The 22313-nt window shown below is 40.4% G+C and overlaps 1 protein-coding gene across 1 annotated transcript in view; it reads left to right on the forward strand.

The window, feature by feature from the left end:
* The window catches only part of PGM5 (phosphoglucomutase 5), a 208864-nt gene that overhangs the window by 12647 nt on the left and 173904 nt on the right, over positions 1 to 22313 (forward strand). The window contains exons 2-3 of the mRNA XM_068974264.1: positions 12263 to 12425; positions 19899 to 20045. Of these exons, the coding sequence (XP_068830365.1) occupies positions 12263 to 12425; positions 19899 to 20045 (310 nt within the window). The remainder of the gene's footprint in view (positions 1 to 12262; positions 12426 to 19898; positions 20046 to 22313) is intronic.

Genomic DNA, 22313 nt, shown 5'->3' on the forward strand with positions numbered 1-22313 from the left:
GAATGGCTACCCACTCCCATATTCTGGCCTGGAGAATTCCATGGACTGTATAGCCCATGGAGTAGCAAAAAGTTAGACGTGACTGAGTGACTTTCACTTCACTTCACTTCTTCAAATGTCATATATATATATATGTATATATATATGATTTAAAAATGACTGCAGGTTAGTAAAACATCAAATGTGTTCAATTACTGTGAATTAGAAATTCATAATTAAGAATTAAGAAATGATACCAGCAAGGAAGACGAAGGAAATACATCAAGGATTTTTTGGGTGCCAGACACTGAAGCCACAGAGTTTGGCTTTGTTGCTATCTTTCACCCTACATCTTTTAGATAACAAAACTGAAATACAGAGATTTCAGAATCTTTTCTAAAGTCATATAGTCGGTAGGTGGCAAATCTGTTTTTACATCATTTCCCATTGAATACCAAAATCTCAGTTTATCTTAGGCTGCTCAACTCTGCCTTCTTGACCTGGGTAGATCCAATAGTATTTATCCAGGTATCCAATTGGCTTGATCACTTTGAAAAGCGGCAGCAGATAGGCCCTTTTTGATTTCAGTGAGCCATGTCCTCTATCTTAAGGTAGAGTTCATTATCTTCCAAGCACCTAATTACCAGTAGGAACATAAGCTTCAGTTTCATTGCCCCCGTTTTGTACTTAAGGAAAGCTTGCTATCTGCTCAGCGAGACCTTGAGAATTGGTGGACTAATTGAGGAAAGGAACTTGGGCCAAACTTGCAGATACCTGTGACTTTTCTACACCTGTTGAGAGGTTGGGAATTGAATGTGAAACCCGTCTTGGTTTGGATCTAATGAGAGCTCATCTCTCCTTCTGGCCCCTAGGTGTGTGTCAAGACTTCAGGGCAACAGGCAGCTGAGGATGAGCTCCGTTGCTCCCATCTGGTCTCCCTTTAGCAAAGTGTATAACTGCACAATTATCCATGTGCAAATGGAGAAGTCCCTTGATGTTTGGATAACCACATCCATGTCTTGAGTTTGTTATTTCTCAAAATTCCACTTTACCATCTCCTACTTACTCATGTGCAGCACTGGTCAGGGGCTGGCACTCATCTCTGACACCTGGGACAAGAGCCTGAAGCCCTGCCATCCATGGCAGTTTGACTCTGGGTTTCCTTCATGGCTTTTGTTTTTTGTTTAACCAAGAGGATGAGAAACAGGCATCTTTGTGTTTATGACTTTCCATGCACTTCGTAGGTGGATGTCGTGGTGGCTGTGTGGTCCTGAACAGCACTCTCTGTGAACCATCAAGAAAGTTTCTGTTTAGTGTGCTCTTTAACTCTCTCTGATTCACTTTGAGAATTACAGGGATGTGACATAGTGAACAGAGGATACTGAAGAATGTCATGCTTACTTTTTCTTTTCTCTCTCTGGGACTCTTTTTTTTTTATGACTCATTTAAAGTTAAAAGGAAATCATAAAGGGGAAGTCTTATTTATGGGAGTTTACACATGAAAACAATCCTGCTTTCATTAGTGTTATGTTGCTGGGGAATAATCATTTGGAATCAAAATTCTGCATCTACTCTGAGATTTCAGCCCCAGGGTTTAAATTATATATTGCTGCTCTCTAGGACTTTAATCTTGAGTTAATTAGAAACTGAACTTGTACTAAATCTAATTTAGAGTAGTTGTTAGTATTCTGAAAAGAGGGAGCCATCAGAAATAAAATGAGTTAAATAATTCGTTGTATATAGCACATGGGGTAAAGTATGGACATGCTGGGAGAAAGCTTGATATAATAAAATTTTCTCTTTCTCAGGACACTGGTCTTTGGTATGTGGAGGGGCATATCAATTCCTGAGGTACTTGCTGTGCCCATTCATGGGTGGAGTAAACAGTAATGTAATCTAGGTGAGATTTAAGAGTTGGTGGAAGACATTGGCATCTAGAAGAATAGACTCAGAGGGATTATAAGTAATTGCATCATGGGATATGATTGATGATAATTGTACATGGCTGCTGCCTACACCCTCTCTTTCCCAAGCATTTAGAAGACGGGGTAACAACAAGTTCGTGCTGGCTCTATGCATCTGTGTGTCTGGGGAAGTGTGTACCTCACATGTGTGTCTGCAGGCGCCTGTGTGACAGTGTTCTCATGGCTACCCGTGGATCCTGGGACCTGTGTCTGTGTGCCTTTATGTTCATGTGCAAGTGACAGTGACTCGGGTCTACTTTGCCCCCTTTCCTGGTGGAACTGAAAGATGTGTTTCTCTTAAGGGCAGTAAGGCCCACCCAGGTTGGTGCAGGGCTCAGTGGGATTTCTCTTCTTCCAGCCAAACAAAGACATTATCATATACAGTTCAGAGAATCCTCAGTTTACAAGAAACTCTGAAATGTGTTTGATTTCTGAAGAAAAGGCCTCCAAAATTCTTACTAAGATTTAATAATCCATTAAGTGAGGCCTAGAATGTCACTTTAACAATAGGATTTTGCAAATTGAAAGATAAGCCAACCATGTTTTTGAAATGCCTCTTCACTTACAGGAACTTGTTAAACGTGTTAAAAAAAGAATTAATGAAAAATGTATCCTGTTAAGTGTCAAGGCTAATCTCAAAATAAAATAAAGCAATATCACTTAACAGGAAAACAAATTCTAGTTGAAGTATATAATTGTTAAGATAGTTGTTCTGGCTGTTTTTTGAGATAGATTTCATCCCTTAAATAATTCAATTCTTGTACAAAGATTTTAATAAATAAAGTTGTTCAGCATGGGAGCATGAAATCATCACGTGGAGCACTGAAGAAGGATGGAATAAAATTGATAACAAAACAAACAAAGAAGAGAAAGACCATATGGTGTGGGCATGCCTGTTCCTCCAGTGCCCCTTTGGGAGGGTCAGTGAGGGGACAGCAGAGTGACACAGCTCAGACCTCCCCAGGCTGCGACTGGATTTCACGTGTGAGTAAAAGTCAGCTGTTGCCTACTTCAGTGCTGTAAACAAAACCAAAGCCGGTATTGGAAGTAGACCATCTTTTCCTTGCAAGGTAGCAGTCTGCAACATTGGCAGAGGATAGTACTTCTAAGACTTTCAGAAAGGGAAGTGGTAGTTTAAAGGATTATCAGCGGCTGTACTTTGCAGGAGCAGCCATGAAGAGATACCCCACGTCCAAGGTAAGAGAAACCCAAGTAAGACGATAAGTGTTGCGAGAGGGCATCAGAGGGCAGACACACTGAAACCATAATCACAGAAAACTATTCAATCTAATCACATGGACCACAGCCTGGTCTAACTCAATGAAACTAAGCCATGCCCTGTGGGGCCACCCAAGATGGGTGGGTCATGGTGGAGAGGTCTGACAGAATGTGGTCCACTGGAGAAGGGAATGGCAAACCACTTCAGTATTCTTGCCTTGAGAACCCCATGATCAGTATGAAAAGGCAAAATGATAGCATACTGAAAGAGGAACTCCCCAGGTCGTGAGTGAACTCTGGGAGTTGGTGATGGACAGGGAGGCCTGGCGTGCTGCAACTCATGGGGTTGCAAAGAGTCAGACACGACTGAGTGACTGAACTGACCTGAACTGAAGGTCTAAAATTAAATTTTAAATGGGGAGGGGAGACAATTTGGGTAAGGCAATAGCATGATTTGTGTCATGTTGAAGCTCATAAAGGGTTTATATAATCCCATCTTAAGTAACTTTTCATGACTCTGAACCTTCTTGACTTTGCAGATGAAGACCCTGAGCCTCAGAGAAATTACATGATTTGCCTTAGATCAGGGGTAGAGCCAAGACTTAAATCTAGATCTTTTAACTTTTTGGGTGCTTTTTCTTTATACAGCAGGGCTTCCAAAGGTTATATTTCTTTAACCAGTTATTAGATCTTGAAAGCCATAGCTTTTCTGATGACATTTGCCTTGGTTCCAAATTGGGAAAGGAGTACATCAAGGCTGTATATTGTCACCTTGCTTATTTAACATATATTCAGAGCACATCATGCAAAATGCTGGACTGGATGAAGCACAAGCTGGAATCAAGGAGAAATAACAATAACCTCAGGTATGAAAATGACACACCCTTATGGCAGAAAGCAAAGAGGAACTAAAGAGCCTCTGATGAAAGTTAAAGAGAAGAGTGAAAAAGCTGACTTAAAACTCAACATTCAAAAAACTGAGATCATGGCATCCAATTCTGTCACCTTGTGGCAAGTAGATGGGGACATGATGGAAACATGGCAGATTATTTTCTTGGGCTCCAAAATCACTGCAGATGGTGACTGCAGCCATGAAATTAAAAGATGCTTGCTCTTTGGAAGAAAAGCTATGACAAACCTAGACAGCATATTAAAAACCAGAGACAGTACCTTGCCCACAAAGATCCATCTAGTCAAAGCTATGGTTTTTCCATAGTCATGTATGGATGTGAGAGTTGGACTATAAGAAAGCTGAGTGCTGAAGAATTGATGCTTTTGAACTGTGGTGTTGGAGAAGACTTTCGAGAGTCCCTTGGACTGCAAGGAGATCCGGTCAGTCAACCCTGAGGGAAATCAGTCCCGAATATTTATTGGAAGGACTGATGCTGAAGCTGAAACTCCGATACTTTGGCCACCTGATGAGATCTGACTCCTTTGAAAAGACCCTAATGATGGGAAGGATTGAAGGCAGGAGGAGAAGGGCATGACAGAAGATGATATTGTTGGATGGCATCACCAATGCAGTGGACATGGGTTTGAGCAAGCTCCAGGAGTTGGTGATGGACAGGGAAGCCTGGTGTACTGCACTCCATGTGGTCACAGAGTTAGACATGACTGAGTGACTGAACTGAACTGAACTGAATTGGGAGAGGGATAATTCACAAAAGAGGAGAACACAGACACACAGAGAAGGTGATATGAACACAGGTGGAGACTGGACTGAGGGTTGGTCTCTGCTGGGGGCAGATGGAGTCCTCAGTGGTAGATGCAGCCATGTTGGCCTCAATGTGTAGAGGTCCATGTGGTGAGCCCATGCTTGACCTCTGTCCTTGCCATCATTGGCCACTGTGTTCACAAGCCCATTGGACAATGATAGGAGTGGCTGGGGAAAGAGGCTGACTGGTACTGATGGAGCAGGTCATCTTAGCCCCTTGATTATTTAAATCCTCTTCTGCTGAGGTCCCCTTTTGGTGAGCACTCCTGTGGTACACAAATATCTTCATGATTTTCCTTTTCTTATCTTAGAAGCCTTATCACTCGTTCTCCTCTGTCTCCTCCAGCACTTGTTTCTTTTCAGAATTCTCTCAACTAGAGTTATCTACAGTGTCCGGCATTACTGCATTTTGGGGGGCATATTGGTGGGTTAATGAGTAGATCTACACGGGTAAAATTTCCAGTGATAACTAAAATGTTTTAGGTTGAAATTTTATTCAAGTGAATTTTTTCACTTTTAAACAGATTACATGTTATCTTTAAAAAATTCAAATTTAATAAGATAAAGATATGTTTATAATCTTTCCTATTTAACAAACTATACATTTTTATTTCTGTGCATATTTATTTATTATTTTTCTAAGTGCCAGCCCCAAAGTGTACATAATTGTACATTTTTGTAATCGCTTAAAAGTTATTTAGATTTCTGCATTTTTGACGAAGCATTAAATTATTGTCTGTGTTCCTTCTCTACGGCTTAAGAAAATGTAAGTTGTTACAGCAAATAAACTTGAAATTTAGGCAACTTTTATTGCCTTAAAACAATAGAAATTTTTATCTCACTCACATAATAGTCCAGTGTGGAAGTTGCTGGTGGGCAAGAGAAGACTCTTGTCCATCCAGGGAGGAGCTGGGACTCAGGTACTTTCCGTCTTCTAGTGCTGGCATCTCCTAGAGCTTCGTGGTCACCTGTGTTGAGCTTTCGAAAGGGGAAATAAACAGTGAGGAGAAAGGTATATTAACGTCTCTTAATGTGTAAGCCAGAACAAACGTCTCTAGCCAGAACAAACACGCATTACTTCCGTTCTTTCTCACACTAGTTTTTCCCTCATTCTGAGAATTGGTCACGCGGCCACACGTAGCTACAAGGGTGGGTCTGGAGAATGTAGCTCCTGGCTGGGCATCTGTTGCCCAGCAACAGCTCTGCCCTATGGAAGAGGAGCATAACTCTGTGGATTGTTCACCCAGTCTGCCCAACTGGTCAGTCTTCATGATTACACTTTTAGATGGCTGAAGAATATTCCATAAGTTCAGACATCGCACTTTATTTGACAGGTTCTTCATTCAGTTCAGTTCAGTTGCTCAGTCATGTCCAACTCTTTGCGACCCCATGAATCGTGCATGCCAGGCCTCCCTGTCTATCACCAACTCCCAGAGTTCACTCAGACTCACGTCCATGGAGTCAGTGATGCCATCCAGCCATCTCATCCTGGGTCGTCCCCTTCTCCTCCTGCCCCCAATCCCTCCCAGCATCAGAGTCTTTTCCAATGAGGCAACTCTTCACATGAGGTGGCCAAAGTACTGGAGTTTCAGCTTTAGCATCATTGCTTCCAAAGAAATCCCAGGGCTGATCTCCTTGCAGTCCAAGGGACTCTCAAGAGTCTTCTCCAACACCACAGTTCAAAAGCATCAATTCTTCGGCGCTCAGCCTTCTTCACAGTCCAACTCTCACATCCATACATGACCACAGGAAAAACCATAGGCTTGACTAGACGGACCTTTGTTGGCAAAATAATGTCTCTGCTTTTCAATATACTGTCTAGGTTGGTCATAACTTTTCTTCCAAGGAGTAAGCATCTTTTAATTTCATGGCTGCAATCACAATCTGCAGTGATTCTGGAGGCAAAAAAAATAAAGTCTGACACTGTTTCCACTGTTTCCCCATCTATTTCCCATGAAGTGATAGGACCAGATGCCATGATCTTCATTTTCTGAATGTTGAGGTTTAAGCCAACTTTTTCACTCTTCTCTTTCACTTTCATCAAGAGGCTTTTTAGTTCCTCTTCACTTTCTGCCATAGGGTGTTGTCATCTGCATATCTGAGGTGATTGATATTTCTCCCGGCAATCTTGATTCCAGCTTGTGCTTCTTCCAGCCCAGCGTTTCTCATGATGTACTCTGCATATCAGTTAAATAAGCGGGGTGACGGTATACAGCCTTGACGTACTCCTTTTCCTATTAGGAACCAGTCTGTTGTTCCATGTCCAGTTCTAACTGTTGCTTCCTGACCTGCATACAGATTTCTCAAGAGGCAGGTCAGGTGGTCTGGTATTCCCATCTCTTTCAGAATTTTCCAGTTTATTGTGATCCACACAGTCAAAGGCTTTGTCATAGTCAATAAAGCAGAAATAGCTGTTTTTCTGAAACTCTCTTGCTTTTTCCATGATCCAGCAGATGTTGGCAATTTGATCTCTGGTTCCTCTGCCTTTTCTAAAACCAGCTTGAACATCAGGAAGTTCACGGTTCACGTATTGCTGAAGCCTGGCTTGGAGAATTTTGAGCATTACTTTACTAGCGTGTGCTGCTGCTACTGCTAAGTCACTTCAGTCGTGTCTGACTCTGTGCGACCCCATAGATAGCAGCCCACCAGGCTCCCCCATCCCTGGGATTCTCCAGGCGAGAACACTGGAGTGGGTTGCCGTTTCCTTCTCCAATGCATGAAAGTGAAAAGTGAAAGTAAAGTCGCTCAGTCGTGTCCGACTCTTAGCCACCCCATGGACTGCAGCCTACCAGGCCCCTCTGTCCATGGGATTTTCCAGGCAAGAGTCCTGGAGTGGGGTGCCATTACCTTCTCCAGTAGCATGTGAGATGAGTGCAGTTTTGCGGTAGTTTGAGCATTCTTTGGCATTGCCTGTCTTTGGGATTGGGATGAAAACGGACCTGTTCCAGTCCTGTGGCCACTGCTGAGTTTTCCAAATTTGTTGGCATATTGAGTGCAGCACTTTCACAGCATCACCTTTCAGGATTTGAAACAGCTCAGCTGGAATTCCATCACCTCCACTATCTTTGTTTGTAGCGATGCTTTCCAAGGCACACTTGACTTCACATTCCAGGATGTCTGGCTCTAGATGAGTGATCACACCATCGTGATTATCTGGGTCATGAAGCTCTTTTTTGTATAGTTCTTCTGTGTATTCTTGCCACCTCTTCTTAATATCTTCTGCTTCTGTTAGGTCTATACCATTTCTGTCCTTTATCAAGCCTATCTTTATATGAAATGTTCCCTTTGTATGTCTAATTTTCTTGAAGAGATCTCTAGTCTTTTCCATTCTGTTCTTTTCCTCTGTTTCTTTGCATTGATCGCTGAGGACGGCTTTCTTATCTCTTCTTGCTATTCTTTGGAATTCTGCATTCAGATGTTTATATCTTTCCTTTTCTCCTTGGCTTTTTGCTTCTCTTCTGTTCACAGCTATTTGTAAGGCCTCCCCAGACGGCCATTTTGCTTTTTTGCATTTGTTTTCCATGGGGATGGTCTTGATCCCTGTCTCCTGTACAATGTCATGAACCTCATTCCATAGTTCATCATGCACTCTATCTATCAGATCTAAGCCCTTAAATCAGTTTCTCACTTCCACTGTATAATCATAAAGGATTTGATTTAGGTCATACCTGAATGGTCTAGCGATTTTCCCTACTTTCTTCAATTTAAGTCTGAATTTGGCATTAAGGAGTTCATGATCTGAGCCACAGTCAGCTCCTGGTCTTGTTTTTGTTGACTGTATAGAGCTTCTCCATCTTTGGCTGCAAAGAATATAATCAATCTTATTTCGGTGTTGACCAGCTGGTGATGTCCATGTGTAGAGGTTCTTCATTATTAAACATTTATAGGAATTGTTTAAAAATTTCCACCTCTAATATCTAGATTCCACTGTAGGAAATGTGTACACACACATAACTTTCCACCCTTTGAGAATTATTTCTATAAGAATAATTCTGAAAAAATGGGAGAGAGAGAAAATAATGAATTTAAGTTACAGATATTTTTCAGGCCTTGGAATATATAGGCTTAGTCCTTGAGAACAGTGTTTAGTTTGTCTTCCTTGCTGCATATGCAAGGTCTTCACCGTTGCTTCAGTTCAGTTCAGTCGCTCAGTCGTGTCCGACTCTTTGCGACCCCATGAACCGCAGCACGCCAGGCCTCCCTGTCCATCACCAACTCCCGGAGTTCACTCAGACTCACGTCCATTGAGTCAGTGGTGCCATCCAGCCATCTCATCCTCTGTCGTCCCCTTCTCCTCCTGGCCCCATTCCCTCCCAGCATCAGAGTCTTTTCCAATGAGTCACCCTTGCTTGTTTCATGGTAATACTCAAAATGAGTTGAGTGATGAAATAAAATATAACATAAGCACGTGGAACATGATTTATCACTGCTCTGGATAAAATGACTGTAATTTTTGTCCTCTATCTTTCTCATCTTAATAAATGGTGCCATCGTTCATCAGATTATTCAAGGTAGAAGCTGGGAGTTGACTCCTTTCCTCACTGTCCCTGTTTTATTTATTTCTGTGTAAGAAATTATGACAGAACTTAGAGGCTTAAAATAGCAATGGACATTTATTATTGCTCACAGTTTCTATGGGCGTGGAGGCAGGTTGTTTTGACTCAGTCACAGCTGCATATCAGTAGGGTCTAGACGGGCCAGTGCAAGATGGCTCACCTACAGACTTACACACAGCTGGAAAGTGATGCTGGCTGTTGGTGGGAGAACTCAGGTGCTCTCGGTCCAGGTGGCTGCACAGGGCCTCCTTGAATGTCCCACTGACATGACTCTATTTCCCAGAGTGAGCAATCCAAGACAGGAAGGCAGAAGTGGCAGTGTCATTTATTGGGAAGTCACACACCTTCAGTTTTGCAGTGTTCTACTAACCACCCAGATCTTCCTTATTCACTGTGGGAGGGGACTGCACCAAGGCATGAATGCCAGAGGCATGGATTGTTGGGGGCCATCTTGAAGGCTGGCTACCATAGTGTCTCCATTCCTTCATTATACCCACATGTTCTGTTCATTCTCCTTCCAAAGATACATTCAGATATAATCACTTCTCTTCATTTCTACTACTTCTAGTCTAGTCTAAGACAGGGTCCACACTCAGCTCTGCCGTGATAGCGTTCCATCTGACCTTTCTCCTTTTTCTCTTCTAGTTCTCACTCTCTAATGCATTTTTTCACATCGCAGCCGCTCATTCATCATTTATTCATTTTTTTTCTATTTGTCAATTCTATTTTTTATTAATGAATATAATTAATAGAAAATCTATTCATCATTCATTTTTTCTATTCTATTAAGTATATTTATTGTGTACTTACTATATGCTAGGTTTGTTCTAGATTCTCAAGAGTATAGCAGTGAAACTTATATATAATGATGAAATAAATAAGATGGAAAATATTAAAGGGTAATGTGTGTAACCCAAAGGACTAAACAAGGTAAGGAAAATAGAGGACAACAAGGAAATTAGAGACTTATGTGTGCTGTACTATATAGGGCTGTCATGGGTTGTCTTTGATTAGTTGGCATTGAATAGTAACCAAAACACAGGAGGAGGCAGGCATATGGATACTTGGGTAAGGGTGTTCTAAGCAGAGGAAAGAGCAAGCACAAAGCATGCTTGATGTGTGTGAGGAACAGGAGACCAGCCAGTGTCATTGAAGCAGAGAGAGGAAGGGGGGTGGAGAGTGGCAGGTGATGGGGGCAGATCACGAAGGGCCTGGTGGACTGAAGACTTTGACTTTACCTGCGGTTGGTGGGACATGAGGACAGTCGTTGGAATGTTTTGCTAATATGATATGACTTGCTTTTTAATAAGATCTTTTGGATTGCTCAGCCCGTGATCTTTATAACCGATAAGGTCACTTCTAGTGCTTAAAACCCTTCCATGGATTCCTGTAATACCTAGAGTAAAATCTAAGCTCTGTTAGCTATTATTACTGTAATTGTTATTGCTGTTATTAAAATTAACACCCCATTATTGTCACAGATCCTGCTGATTTTTTTTCTGGTATCTATCCAACTAGTAATTACTATTAATACTACTATTACGATTACCACTACTACTAGGTTTATTTGTTTATAATCTACCTCATCCACTTGAGAATATATACTATGGAGATGTTGTAGCTGAGTGTCTTTCCATACTAAATTATCCCAAAACTGTTTTATTTTTAGAGCTCTTGTGTTTGATCTTTAAGAAATTTTTTTCCCTATATCTTTCCTCATTGTCATATTTGGTCAGTGACCTACTTCCAGGAATGCTGTTATTGGTGCCAGGGTAACTTTGCAATTGTGCTGGACATAAGAGCTGGTCTTGGCTTCAAGGCTATGCCAGTACTTCTCAGACTTTAAAGGACAAGTGAATTATGTGGAAAGGTAGGGATCTTGCTAAGTGTGGCGTGGGCCTTGAGATTTGGCATTTCTCCCAAGTGATGCCCATGCCACTGGTTTTTTTGAGTAAGGAGAGGGTTTGATCACCAAACTTGACTGGATGTTGGAAAAGCCTGTGGAGCTCAGGCTCCTCCCCTGCCATGCCTGATCCTGAGGCAATCTTAGTACTGAGAATCTTCCAGTTCTCATTAATGATTCTAATTGGTAGCAACATTTGAGAACCACTGCATTGGATGACACTGAGTCCTATTTGAAAACAAAGCATGCACAATAATGCTCTACAGGGTTATGCTGCTTTCTTGCTTTTTTAAAACTCAATTTCATGGCTATAGGGAGTCTGGCCACACAGATGGATGACCTCCAGATCGCTGCCTAGCATGGCTGGATTTCTCCAGTGTCCCCAGCACATGCTATCACTTAGTGGCCAGAATAGGACTTCTGCCCTCAGGAAACTGGGGCTTCCAAGTGCAGTTAAAATACACTTGCTGACAACAAGGCTGTAGCAAGTCAGGTCCCTCCTGTGTGAGCTTGTGCTGAGGCAGGGAAGGAAGGTGAAGCAGAGAAGTGCTCTGTTTTTCTTTCTTGTAATTTCCAGAATGTACAGGTGCAGTTTCTGAGCCAATAACAAACTAAGAACTTCTTGTATGAGTCAAGCTAACCCTTTGGTCATCAGAAGCAGGTGTTTTAAACTGCTGAAAAGCAATGAGGCATATCTCACTTACAGGTTAATAACTGACTACGACACATGGGTGTCCCAAATGGTCTTGGAGATACTGGGCTGGAGAGCTGCCTCCCTGTGCCCCCACACGTCTCTCCCCACCTGAAGCCCCCTCAGTTCTTTTTGCCAAGTGACCAGTATGTGCTAACAGAGCCTGGGACACTTTCTCATAGAAATGTACTTCAATCCCATGTAACCAGATTGATTTTTTTTTTCTGGCTAATCTAGATTGGTCGACTGATTATTGGACAGAATGGCATCTTGTCAACACCTGCTGTGTCCTGCATTATCAGAAAGATCAAGGCAGCTGGTGGAATCATCCTGACAGCCAGCCACTGCCCTGGAGGACCAGGGGGAGAGTTTGGAGTGAAGTTTAATGTTGCCAATGGAGGTATGTGGTTCAGAATATGCCTTAATTGTCATGGTTTCTTTCCTCTCATATCATGGTCTTACAATGACCCCGTGATGTCAGATAAGCAAGGCAGAGAGGGAATGGCTCAGAAAAGTCCAGTGAGGTGCCTGTAGTAGTCAGGGTTTTTCAGAGAAGCAGAACCAACAGGACATATAGATTGTCTCCAACTTAACAATGGTTTGATTTAAAGGTTTTTTTGACTTTACACTTTATAGTGTAAAAGCAATATGCATTCAGTAGAAACCTTGTTTCACTGGAATTTCAAATTTTGATCTTTTCCTCAGCTGACAATGCTGTATAATTCTCTCTCGTGATGCTGGGCAGGAAGTGCAGCTCCTATCCGATCACAAGGGTAAACAACCAGTACATTTACAACTGCCCTGTACCCATTCAGCTCAGTTGGTAAAGAATCTGCCTGCAATGTAGGAGACCATTGTTTGATTCCTGGGTCTGGATGATCTGCTGGAGAAGGGATAGGCTACCCACTCTAGTATTCTTGGGCTTCCCTTGTGGCTCAGCTGGTAAAGTATCTGCCTGCAGTTTGGGAGACCTGCGTTTGATCCCTGGGTTGGGAAGATCCTCTGGAGAAGGGAAAGGCTACCCACTCCAGTATTCTGGCCTGGAGAATTCTATACAGTCCATGGAGTGATAAAGAGTCAGACACTGAGTGAGCTTCACTTTCACTTTGCACCCATTCTGTTGTTCTCTTTCAGTACAGTGTTTGATACATTAAATGAGATATTCAGCACTTTACTATAAAACAGGCTTCAGGATAGATGATTTTGTACAACTGTAGCCTACCAAGGTATTCTCACATTCTTATGATAGGTTAGGCTAAGCCACGATGTTAGGTGTATTAAATGCATTTTTGACTTATATTTTCAGTTTACAATGGATTAGTCAGAATGTAACTTGTAAGTCCAGGAAGATCTAGAAAGAGATTTATTTTAATGAATTGGGTTATGTGATTATGGAGGCTATGAAGTCCCAAGATCTTTCTAGGAGACTGGATGATATAGGTCTGATCTGAGTATGAAGGCCTGAGAAGCAACAGAGCTGATGGTATAAGTTCCAGTCTGAGTCCATGTCTGAAAGCAGAGTGGCACCAGTGTGTCAGGTGGGAAGTGAATTCTCCCTTCCTCAGTCTTTTTGTTTTGTCCATGCCTTTGATGGGTTGGGTGAGGCCGAGCCATGCTGGGGAGGGCAGTCTGCTTCACTCAATCTGTTAATCTCATCCAGAAACACCGTCACAGACGTACTCAGAGTAGCATTTAACTGAACATCTGGGCTCTCTGTGACACAAGCAAGCTGACACGTAAAATTAAGCATCATGTTGCCTCAGGTGATGGGACAAGGAAGGGGCACAATGGGTTTTTATACCCATTTGGTCTCTTGGTCCCCTGCACTCCTCAGCACAGTGAAATGGTTGAATATTGATGCTTATCTGACATGGAAGGACCCTGGATTTTAAAGTTGAAGCAGACCCTCAAAGTCATTTAGATCATTCCCATCATTTTACAAATAGACAGATCAAAGCCCTGGGAGGCTGTTTGCTCAAGGTCACATTGTCAGACAGGACTTCTTAGCAAAAGTCCTACATTCTCCCTTTCCTATAGTGTTGACTTTCTCTTACTGACATGCTTAGAATTATTTCACTTTTTCTTGTATTTATAGAAATTTATAGTTTAGAAGGGCTTCCCTGGTGGGCCAATGGTAAAGAATCTGTGCAGTGCAGGAGACTCAGGAGATGCTGGTTTGATCCCTGGGTTGGAAGATCCCCTGAAGGAGGGCATGGCAACCCACTCTAGTATTCTTGCCTGGAGAATCCCATGGGCAAAGGAGCCTGGCAGGCTACAGTCCATGGGACCACAAGAGTCAGACACAACTGTAGTTAATGAGCATGGACAGTTTAGAAGTCCTAGTGGGGTGGGATATGTGTATAAGGGTGAATTAAAACATTTTTGAACATATATAAAATGTAGGGTAGGAAGGATAATAATAAATGGATACCATATATTCCTTACTCTGTTTTTCCATTTTGCTTTTCTCCCCTAAAGACTTTTAAGGTAAATTACAGCATGACGGCTTAAATATTTCTGACTACATCTCTTTAAAATAAAGATGTATTCCTGTATAACTACGTGATCATACCTAACAAAAATCATAGTAATTCTCTAATGTCATCTAAAGTCTCATCTATATTTAAAATTTTCTGACTGTCCCCCAAATGTTGTTTACATCTGCTTTGTTAAAACCAAGTTTTGTCCCAGAACCATGTGTTGCATTTGGTTTTTAAGTCTCTTAAATCTCTTTTAATCTAGAACACTAAGTCTTCATGTATATGTGGGTGGGAGCTGAATTTTAACCAACAACTGTTGCCATTATGAAGCATTCCTGGCCCAGGCACAGTAGCACATCTTGAAAGGGAAGTACATGATTGCCCCCTCCTTGCAGCCATTTTGGATATTATTCAAAGAAAGAATGTTGCTCAAGCCAAGTGTTTAAAAAAAATAAAAACAACCTTATGAAGAGCCTTATTTTTGAAGGTATGATTCAAGAAACCCTACTTCACCAAAAAGCACACCTTGGGCCAACATTTAGTCTTGCAGAAGCTACTGAATATTTCAGGAAAAAATATGCAAAGCGCAGGTATTCTATATACTTATAGGACATTTCATGTACTCAGAATATGGCAATGAAATGTAATATATAAGTAATATAAAAGTTGCCAAACTAAATAATGTATTTAAACATTTGAATTAATATCTGACTGAATATCTAATGAGAGAATCTCAGTCATCTCTGTGATAATGTGTGAGGTATAAAAGGAAAAGATACTATTTAAATAACCATTTTTTAGACTGAATTGCAGGAGGTTATGAGACTTGCTCAGTCATATCCTGAATAGGTGAAGGGGGTTGAATTTATCATTTAGCCTTTAACTATGTTGAAAGTCCTTCCTTTTACATTTATTTCTTCATGTTTGCATGTCTTGGTGTCATTAATGAGACTAACATTCCTGCTAGCATGGAGAGATTGAGTTGGCTTCTTCCTGCTTAGAGTGAGTTTTATCATGACATCTTTCATCCGAAGTTACAAGTTGCTCACAGTCATCTCTTCCATTGAGTGTCATACAGATACATCTCATGGAATAAGTTAAAAGGCAAAATGTCTACAGAATTGGTAGGTACATCCAGAGAAATAGGACGCATCTAAAGCTATGTTGCTTTAAAATTATTTATAGAACAGGACTTTTCTGAGCATGTTTGTAAATAGGGGAGAAGATGCTAGAGGACAAAAGGAATCAATAATAAAAATGCTTTTTAAAGTACTTAGAGTGTGCCAAGCTACATACTCAGAACTTTACGTACATGTTCTCATTTAATGCTCATAGCAGCCTGATGAAGTCACTGAGGAATAAAAGTGGCTTAGAAAACTTGACCAGTATCACAGAAGTCATGAGTTGTGGAGCTCATTTGGAACCTAGGTTCCAAGAAGTGGGCAGAACTTCTGAGTGAAAAGGCAGAGCTGGGGGAAGGAAACATCTAGAGGGGTGTAGAATGGAAACTTTGGGAAATAGTTGCTTATACCTCTTGTAAAGGAAGAGGAGGAAATGTTGTCTGTCAAATTGGTCAATCTTAAGGAAAAGGAAATCATTACTGAATATTCATTGGAAGAACTGATGCTAAAGCTGAAATTCCAATATTTTGGCCACCCGATGCAAAGAACTGACTCCTTGGAAAAGACCCTGATGCTGGGAAAGATTGAAGGCAGGAAGAGAAGGGGATGACAGAGAATAAGATGATTGGATGGCATCACCGACTCAATGGACATGAGTTTGAGCAAGTTCCGGGAGTTGGTGATGGACAGGGAAGCCTGGTGTGCTGCAGTCCACGGGGTTGCAAAGAGTCGGACATGATTGAGCAACTGAACTGAACTGAAGATAATGGAGCAAGGATAGCTAAGGGACTTGGGATAAATGGAGATGTTTTCTTTTGTTCTTTTTTAATATATGTTTTTTATTTATTATTATTATTTTTTTTACTTTACAATATTGTATTGGTTTTGCCACACATCAACATGAATCCGCCACGGGTGTACACATGTTCCAATCCCGAACCCCCCTCACACCTCCCCCCAACACCATCTCTCCGGGTCATCCCAGTGCACCAGCCCCAAGCATTCTGCACCCTGCATCGAACCTAGACTGGCAATTTGTTTCTTATATGATATTATACGTGTTTCAATGCCATTCTCCCAAATCATCCCACCCTCTCCCTCTCCCACAGAGTCCAAAAGACTGTTCTATACATCTGTGTCTCTTTTGCTGTCTCGCATACAGGGTTATCATTACCATCTTTCTAAATTCCATATATATGTGTTAGTATACTGTATTGGTGTTTTTCTTTCTGGCTTACTTCACTCTGTATAATCGGCTCCAGTTTCATCCACCTCATTAGAACTGATTCAAATGTATTCTTTTTAATGACTGAGTAATACTCCATTGTGTATATGTACCACAGCTTTCTTATCCATTCATCTGCTGAGGGACATCTAGGTTGATTCCATGTCCTGACTATTATAAATAGTGCTGCGATGAACATTGGGGTACCCGTTGGAGACGTTTTCTAAAAGGTCCTCTGGGGAATTTGTTGAGGATATCTAAGGAATTGTGGGGATCAAGGTGAACTTGAGCAGCCTCATTCTTGGGGGTAACCAGTTTGGATTATTTCATGACTGCCTTCAGCAGCACATGGGAGTCTGGTAATGGCAGCAGTGGAGTAGATGATGGCGATGGGGAATGACAGTGTGGGCGTGGCAGAGCAGCAGGAGAGCTGGTAGTTGTTAAGAATGTCTGAGTTGACATTAGACTCTTAGGATTCAAACCCACCCTCTGTTACACCAGTGATGTGACCTTGCTTAAAGTCATCTCTTCTAAGTTCAGTTTCCTTATTTGGAAAATGAAGATATTAATAGTTTTTACTTCATATACTTTTTGTGTGTGCTAAATTCTACATAAGGCGTGAAATGTGTTATGTGTAAATTTCAACAAATGTTGGCTTGTCTTATTATGCTAACAATGAACAGCAAGGCTCAAATACTAGACCATAGCATCCTTCTGGGATAAGAAACCAGTGAAATGAGAATGGACCGATAGTCTGGGAGTAATCAAGTGATGATGGGCTTCTGTATAGGAATGAAGAACAAGTTCTGCAGAAGTATGCAGTAGAAGTAGGGTAGATGGAAGATTAGGAATTTGTGGATGAAGATACTCAAATTTGATATTTTTGAAATAAGAATTTCAAGAGACAATTCCTGGCATGACTGTACTAGGAACTGACTTAAATGAAGAAGAAGTCATTGGAGCGGAAAATGTTAAGAACTGGGAGGATGCAAAGAGATACAATGGAGAAGGAAATGGCAACCCACTCCAGTATTCTTGCCTGGAGAATCCCCATGGATGGAAGGGCCTGGTAGGTTACCATCCATGGGGTCACAAAGAGTCGGGACACGACTGAGTGACTTCACTCACTCACTCAAAGAGATACAAAGGATTTTGATGACCTCAGAGGTTATCAGCATAGCTGACTGAGCAGCATCTAGCTGGTTACAACTTGTTTTACTTTTGGAAATCACTGTACTGTGGCATAACACATTTAGACAGAGACTTTTAAAATGTGATAGAAGTATCCCAAGAACATAACGTGGTACCTGGGAGCCAGAGGGATATTCACATATCATCTGGCAAGCGTAAAAAAAAAATGTAAAGCTAAGTAACTCTATTTACTTTTTAAGTTTTGGAGAAGAATGAAAAATGTAAGGTGTGAAGTTGAGAAGGACTTTGTTTATTTCTTTGTGGTTTTCACTCTTCCTGTAGAAGAACATGAGGGTATTAAAATATATTAGGCTTTTTTCCATCCACTGAAATGGTGCTATTGCTATTCTTTTCCCTTCTCTCCCCGCTTCATTGAGGTGTAATTGATATATTAAAAACCTGTACATATTTAATGTATGCAGCTTGAAGAGTTTGGTAATTATTCCTTTTTATATGTTCAAGGAACCTTTTTTGGGAGGTGATAAAAGTGATATGGGCCTCCCTGATGGCTCAGTGGTAAAGAATTCTTCTGCCAATGCAGGAGACTCACGTTTGATCTCTGGGTCAGGAAGATCCTCTTCAGAAGGAAATGGCAACACAGTCCAGTATTCTTGCCTGGAAAAATCCCATGGGCAGAGGAGCCTGGAGAGCTACAACTCATGGGGTCATGAAGAGTTGGACATAACTTAGTGACTAAAACAGCAACTACTGTGCTATATTCTAAGGCAGCACTGTCTAATAGAAATATATTGTAAGCCATAGATGTAATTAAAAATTTTCTAGTAGCCACAGAAAATAGTAAAAAGAAGCAGGTGAAATGAATAAAATATTTTAGTTCACTTGATATATCCAAAATATTATCACTTCAACATGTTACTATAAAATTATGAATATAATCTATTCTGGTTTTATACTAACTCTTCAAAATTTGGTGTGTATTTTATAATTATAGCACATGTCAATATAATTAGTCATATTTTAAGTGTTCAAGAGCCACATATGGCTAGAGGCTATTGAATTGAATAGCATAGTTCTAAGGGCTGGGATAGAAGAGAAATCAAGAAACAATTGCAGTTCAATAGAGAATTATAATGTAACTAGTGAGTGAGATCAATACACAAAGCTATCTGTCTGTCAATCATTTATATTTTAGATCTTCAATCTGCTTATTTACTTGATTCCCAAACTTACTGCAAAAAATCCAAAGTAGCTTGCAATAAGATATAAAAATTAAAAAGAAAAAGGAGGACAGCTATTGATTTTATGTTCAATTCATTTAAAGCCTATCACTTGACCTTAATTGTCAACTTGGCCTTGTGAAGATGTGCGTCAGATATTTTAAACTTCACTTTGGAAACTTGGGAGTCACTAGAGAGTATGAGTTGGGAAAACTAACGTTCCCGGGTCAACGTATACACCAAATAGGCAGGAGTAGGAGTAGGAGTCATACTTTCTTTCTCTAGGTGCACTTGGGAGGCTGCAGTTTAACTCTGGAGTCCCTCACTTCTGTCAAATGCATATCCTGTTTGTGTCTCATATCCTGAATAAAGCTGATGACATAACCGGGTCTCCCTGGCAGGTGTGCAACTATTTTTAGGGAAGACGTCTCATTGCTTAGAAGTGAATTGACAAAGCAACATGTGGGTTATTAGCTTGCATGAATCAGGTGAGGCTGGCCCCGTTTCGTCCAGAGTGGATGGATAAGAAATACTGCAGTGATTTGAACTGTGAACTGTTGACTGTTGTCTAGAACACAAAGACATCTTCCTCCTGCTTGGTGGAGGAAGAGCTAACATTTCTCTGATTTATTTTTTATGCAGATTTATTTTTGGTGTTGCATTATTTTCCAATTTTAGGTCCTGCTCCAGATGTCGTCTCAGACAAAATCTACCAGATCAGCAAAACAATCGAGGAATATGCTATATGCCCTGATTTGCGAATTGACCTGTCTCGACTAGGAAGACAAGAATTTGACCTGGAGAACAAATTCAAACCATTTAGAGGTAATTGGGAAATTGTATTTTGAAGAAAATTAGAACTCTGTGGATGGAGGGGACATTTTTTTCTTCAGGGGAGAACACATACAAAAGTGATGGAATTATCAATTTTAGGAGTGGCACTTGATAAATAGATATAAACTGAGTGTGGTGCGGAGGGAAATGAGAGCAGCCAAGATATTTGGAACTGGCAACTTTCAACAACTGCTTTCCAAACTATCGTTTTTGACATAGGGAACATTTCACAGCTGACTCTTTTACAGTGTTCCAAGAATAGACTGTGAATTGCCAACACATGTCTTTACTTTTCTAAGCAATTAAGGTGAAGATGCTGAAATACTTTAGATAATTAAAAAGAGACCTAACAAGGTAAACGAGTTATTAAAATTTTCCATGGAAGATAGGTGTTTCTTTTCCAAGCTAGGATCATGCAGTTTATCTTGATTCAATTCACAGTTGACCACCTGCTCTATACCACACTCCATGATAGAAGATTTTACAAAGGAATTCACTAAGTACCAAATGGATTTAGGAAAATGCTTCAAAAATTAAAAACCAGGATGAAATTGCCAAAAATATTATCCTGTATGGTAGAGTGAATAACACTTCTAAGTCCTCAGATTATAACCTTTCAATTTGTAGATTAAAATTGAACCATGTAATAACATTAATACCAAATAAATGCATATTATTTTTCACCCTCTATTTTATCTTGTTGCTTTCTCCTAGAAGGCATACAAGTAGCAATAAAACAAACTTTTTTTTTTAACTCCTTCAGTGCCCCTATCAGCTTAAATCCAGTTTGTATTAAGATGGTATCCTTATTTTACAAGTAATTTATTTAGTTCAAAATGTAAAATAGCTAGTTCATGGCCACATGGTATTTTAGGGACAGAGAGGAGCTTGAAATGTACTATTTGGAGACACAATGTTGGGCTAAGTCTACCAGTTTTCTTGGAAGATTTTGAATCAATTGCTTGCTTAGCTAGTGAGCAGAAGTTAATTGAAAGCCATGTGATACTTACAGGATGCAATGATTCCTGATTTTATTAATCTAGTTGGGAGTATTCATACACACAATGGCTTGACAGCTAAAAGCAAGGGATATTTCATGTTAACTAAGTGATTTAAGTATACTTGATTACATATGTTTGGATGTACTGGAAAATAAGATGACAGGAAAAGCAGGTATTATTAGATTACCAGGGAGAAATTTTGCTGGTTGATTGAATCTTCACAGTTGTGTTAGTTGTCCAAGAGACCCAGACCTTTGGTGGCTCGGATTCAGGCCCACTGTTCCAGCTACATTGCTCACCTGGTGAGTTTTTACAGGGCTGCAGACACCACGAGGTAGAGGGAGACATTCCCTGGTCCCAAGAATTTGAAAATGATTGTTTGGGATAATTTATGTGCTGTGTTCTTGCTATTTAAATGTTGAGCAAGGCTTGAGTTAATTGGAAACAATTTAGTCTTTGGCATTTCATCTTAAAGGATGAAGAGCAAGAACTATGTGATGTGAGCTTTCAGTTTTTCATGGAAATCTACTTGCTTCCTTGTTTTTTACGTTTTTGTTTGGTATTAATGCTATTTACCTGCTATAAATACCAAATGTATTTAGGCAAGTAGTTCGAGAGTTAGACCCAGAATGAAATTGCCAAAAACATTATGCTATATTGTAGAGAGAGTAAAATTTCAAACATATTCAAGCCATAACCTTTCATTTTATAGATGGATTTTTATTGTTATAAAATATATGTAACGTATACTATGTTAATAATTTTTAGATGTATTTTGTATAAACTTTTAATTAATTTATTTTATAGATTAATATGGGCTGCCCTGGTGGCTCAGTGGTAAAGAATCCACCTGCAATATAGGAGACGCAAGAGATGCAGGTTTGATCCCTGAGTCAGGAAGATCCTCTGGAGGAGGAAACGGCAGCCCACTCCAGTATTTTTTCCTGGAGAAGCCCATGGACAGAGGAGCCTGGTGGGCTACAGTCTATAGGGTTGCAGAGTCAGACACAGCTGAGCATAGATTAATATCCTCTTCCTATTAAAGATGATTAAAAACTATCTGTGTTCTTGAAAAAGTTATTATATTTGAACTTGATTTAAGTGCAACAGAAGTATTTTTAGTGTGTATTTGACCAGATGAAGGGATAGTTTCATGTTACATATAAAATCTCACCCACTAAATATTGCACCTGGATTTACTAAAAGTTATTAAAGGTGGATTGGTAATATCTTTAGTGCAGGTTTAAATGTTTCAAGG

Source organism: Capricornis sumatraensis, chromosome 6 (assembly GCF_032405125.1).
Source record: "Capricornis sumatraensis isolate serow.1 chromosome 6, serow.2, whole genome shotgun sequence".
NCBI classification, from domain to species: domain Eukaryota; kingdom Metazoa; phylum Chordata; class Mammalia; order Artiodactyla; family Bovidae; genus Capricornis; species Capricornis sumatraensis.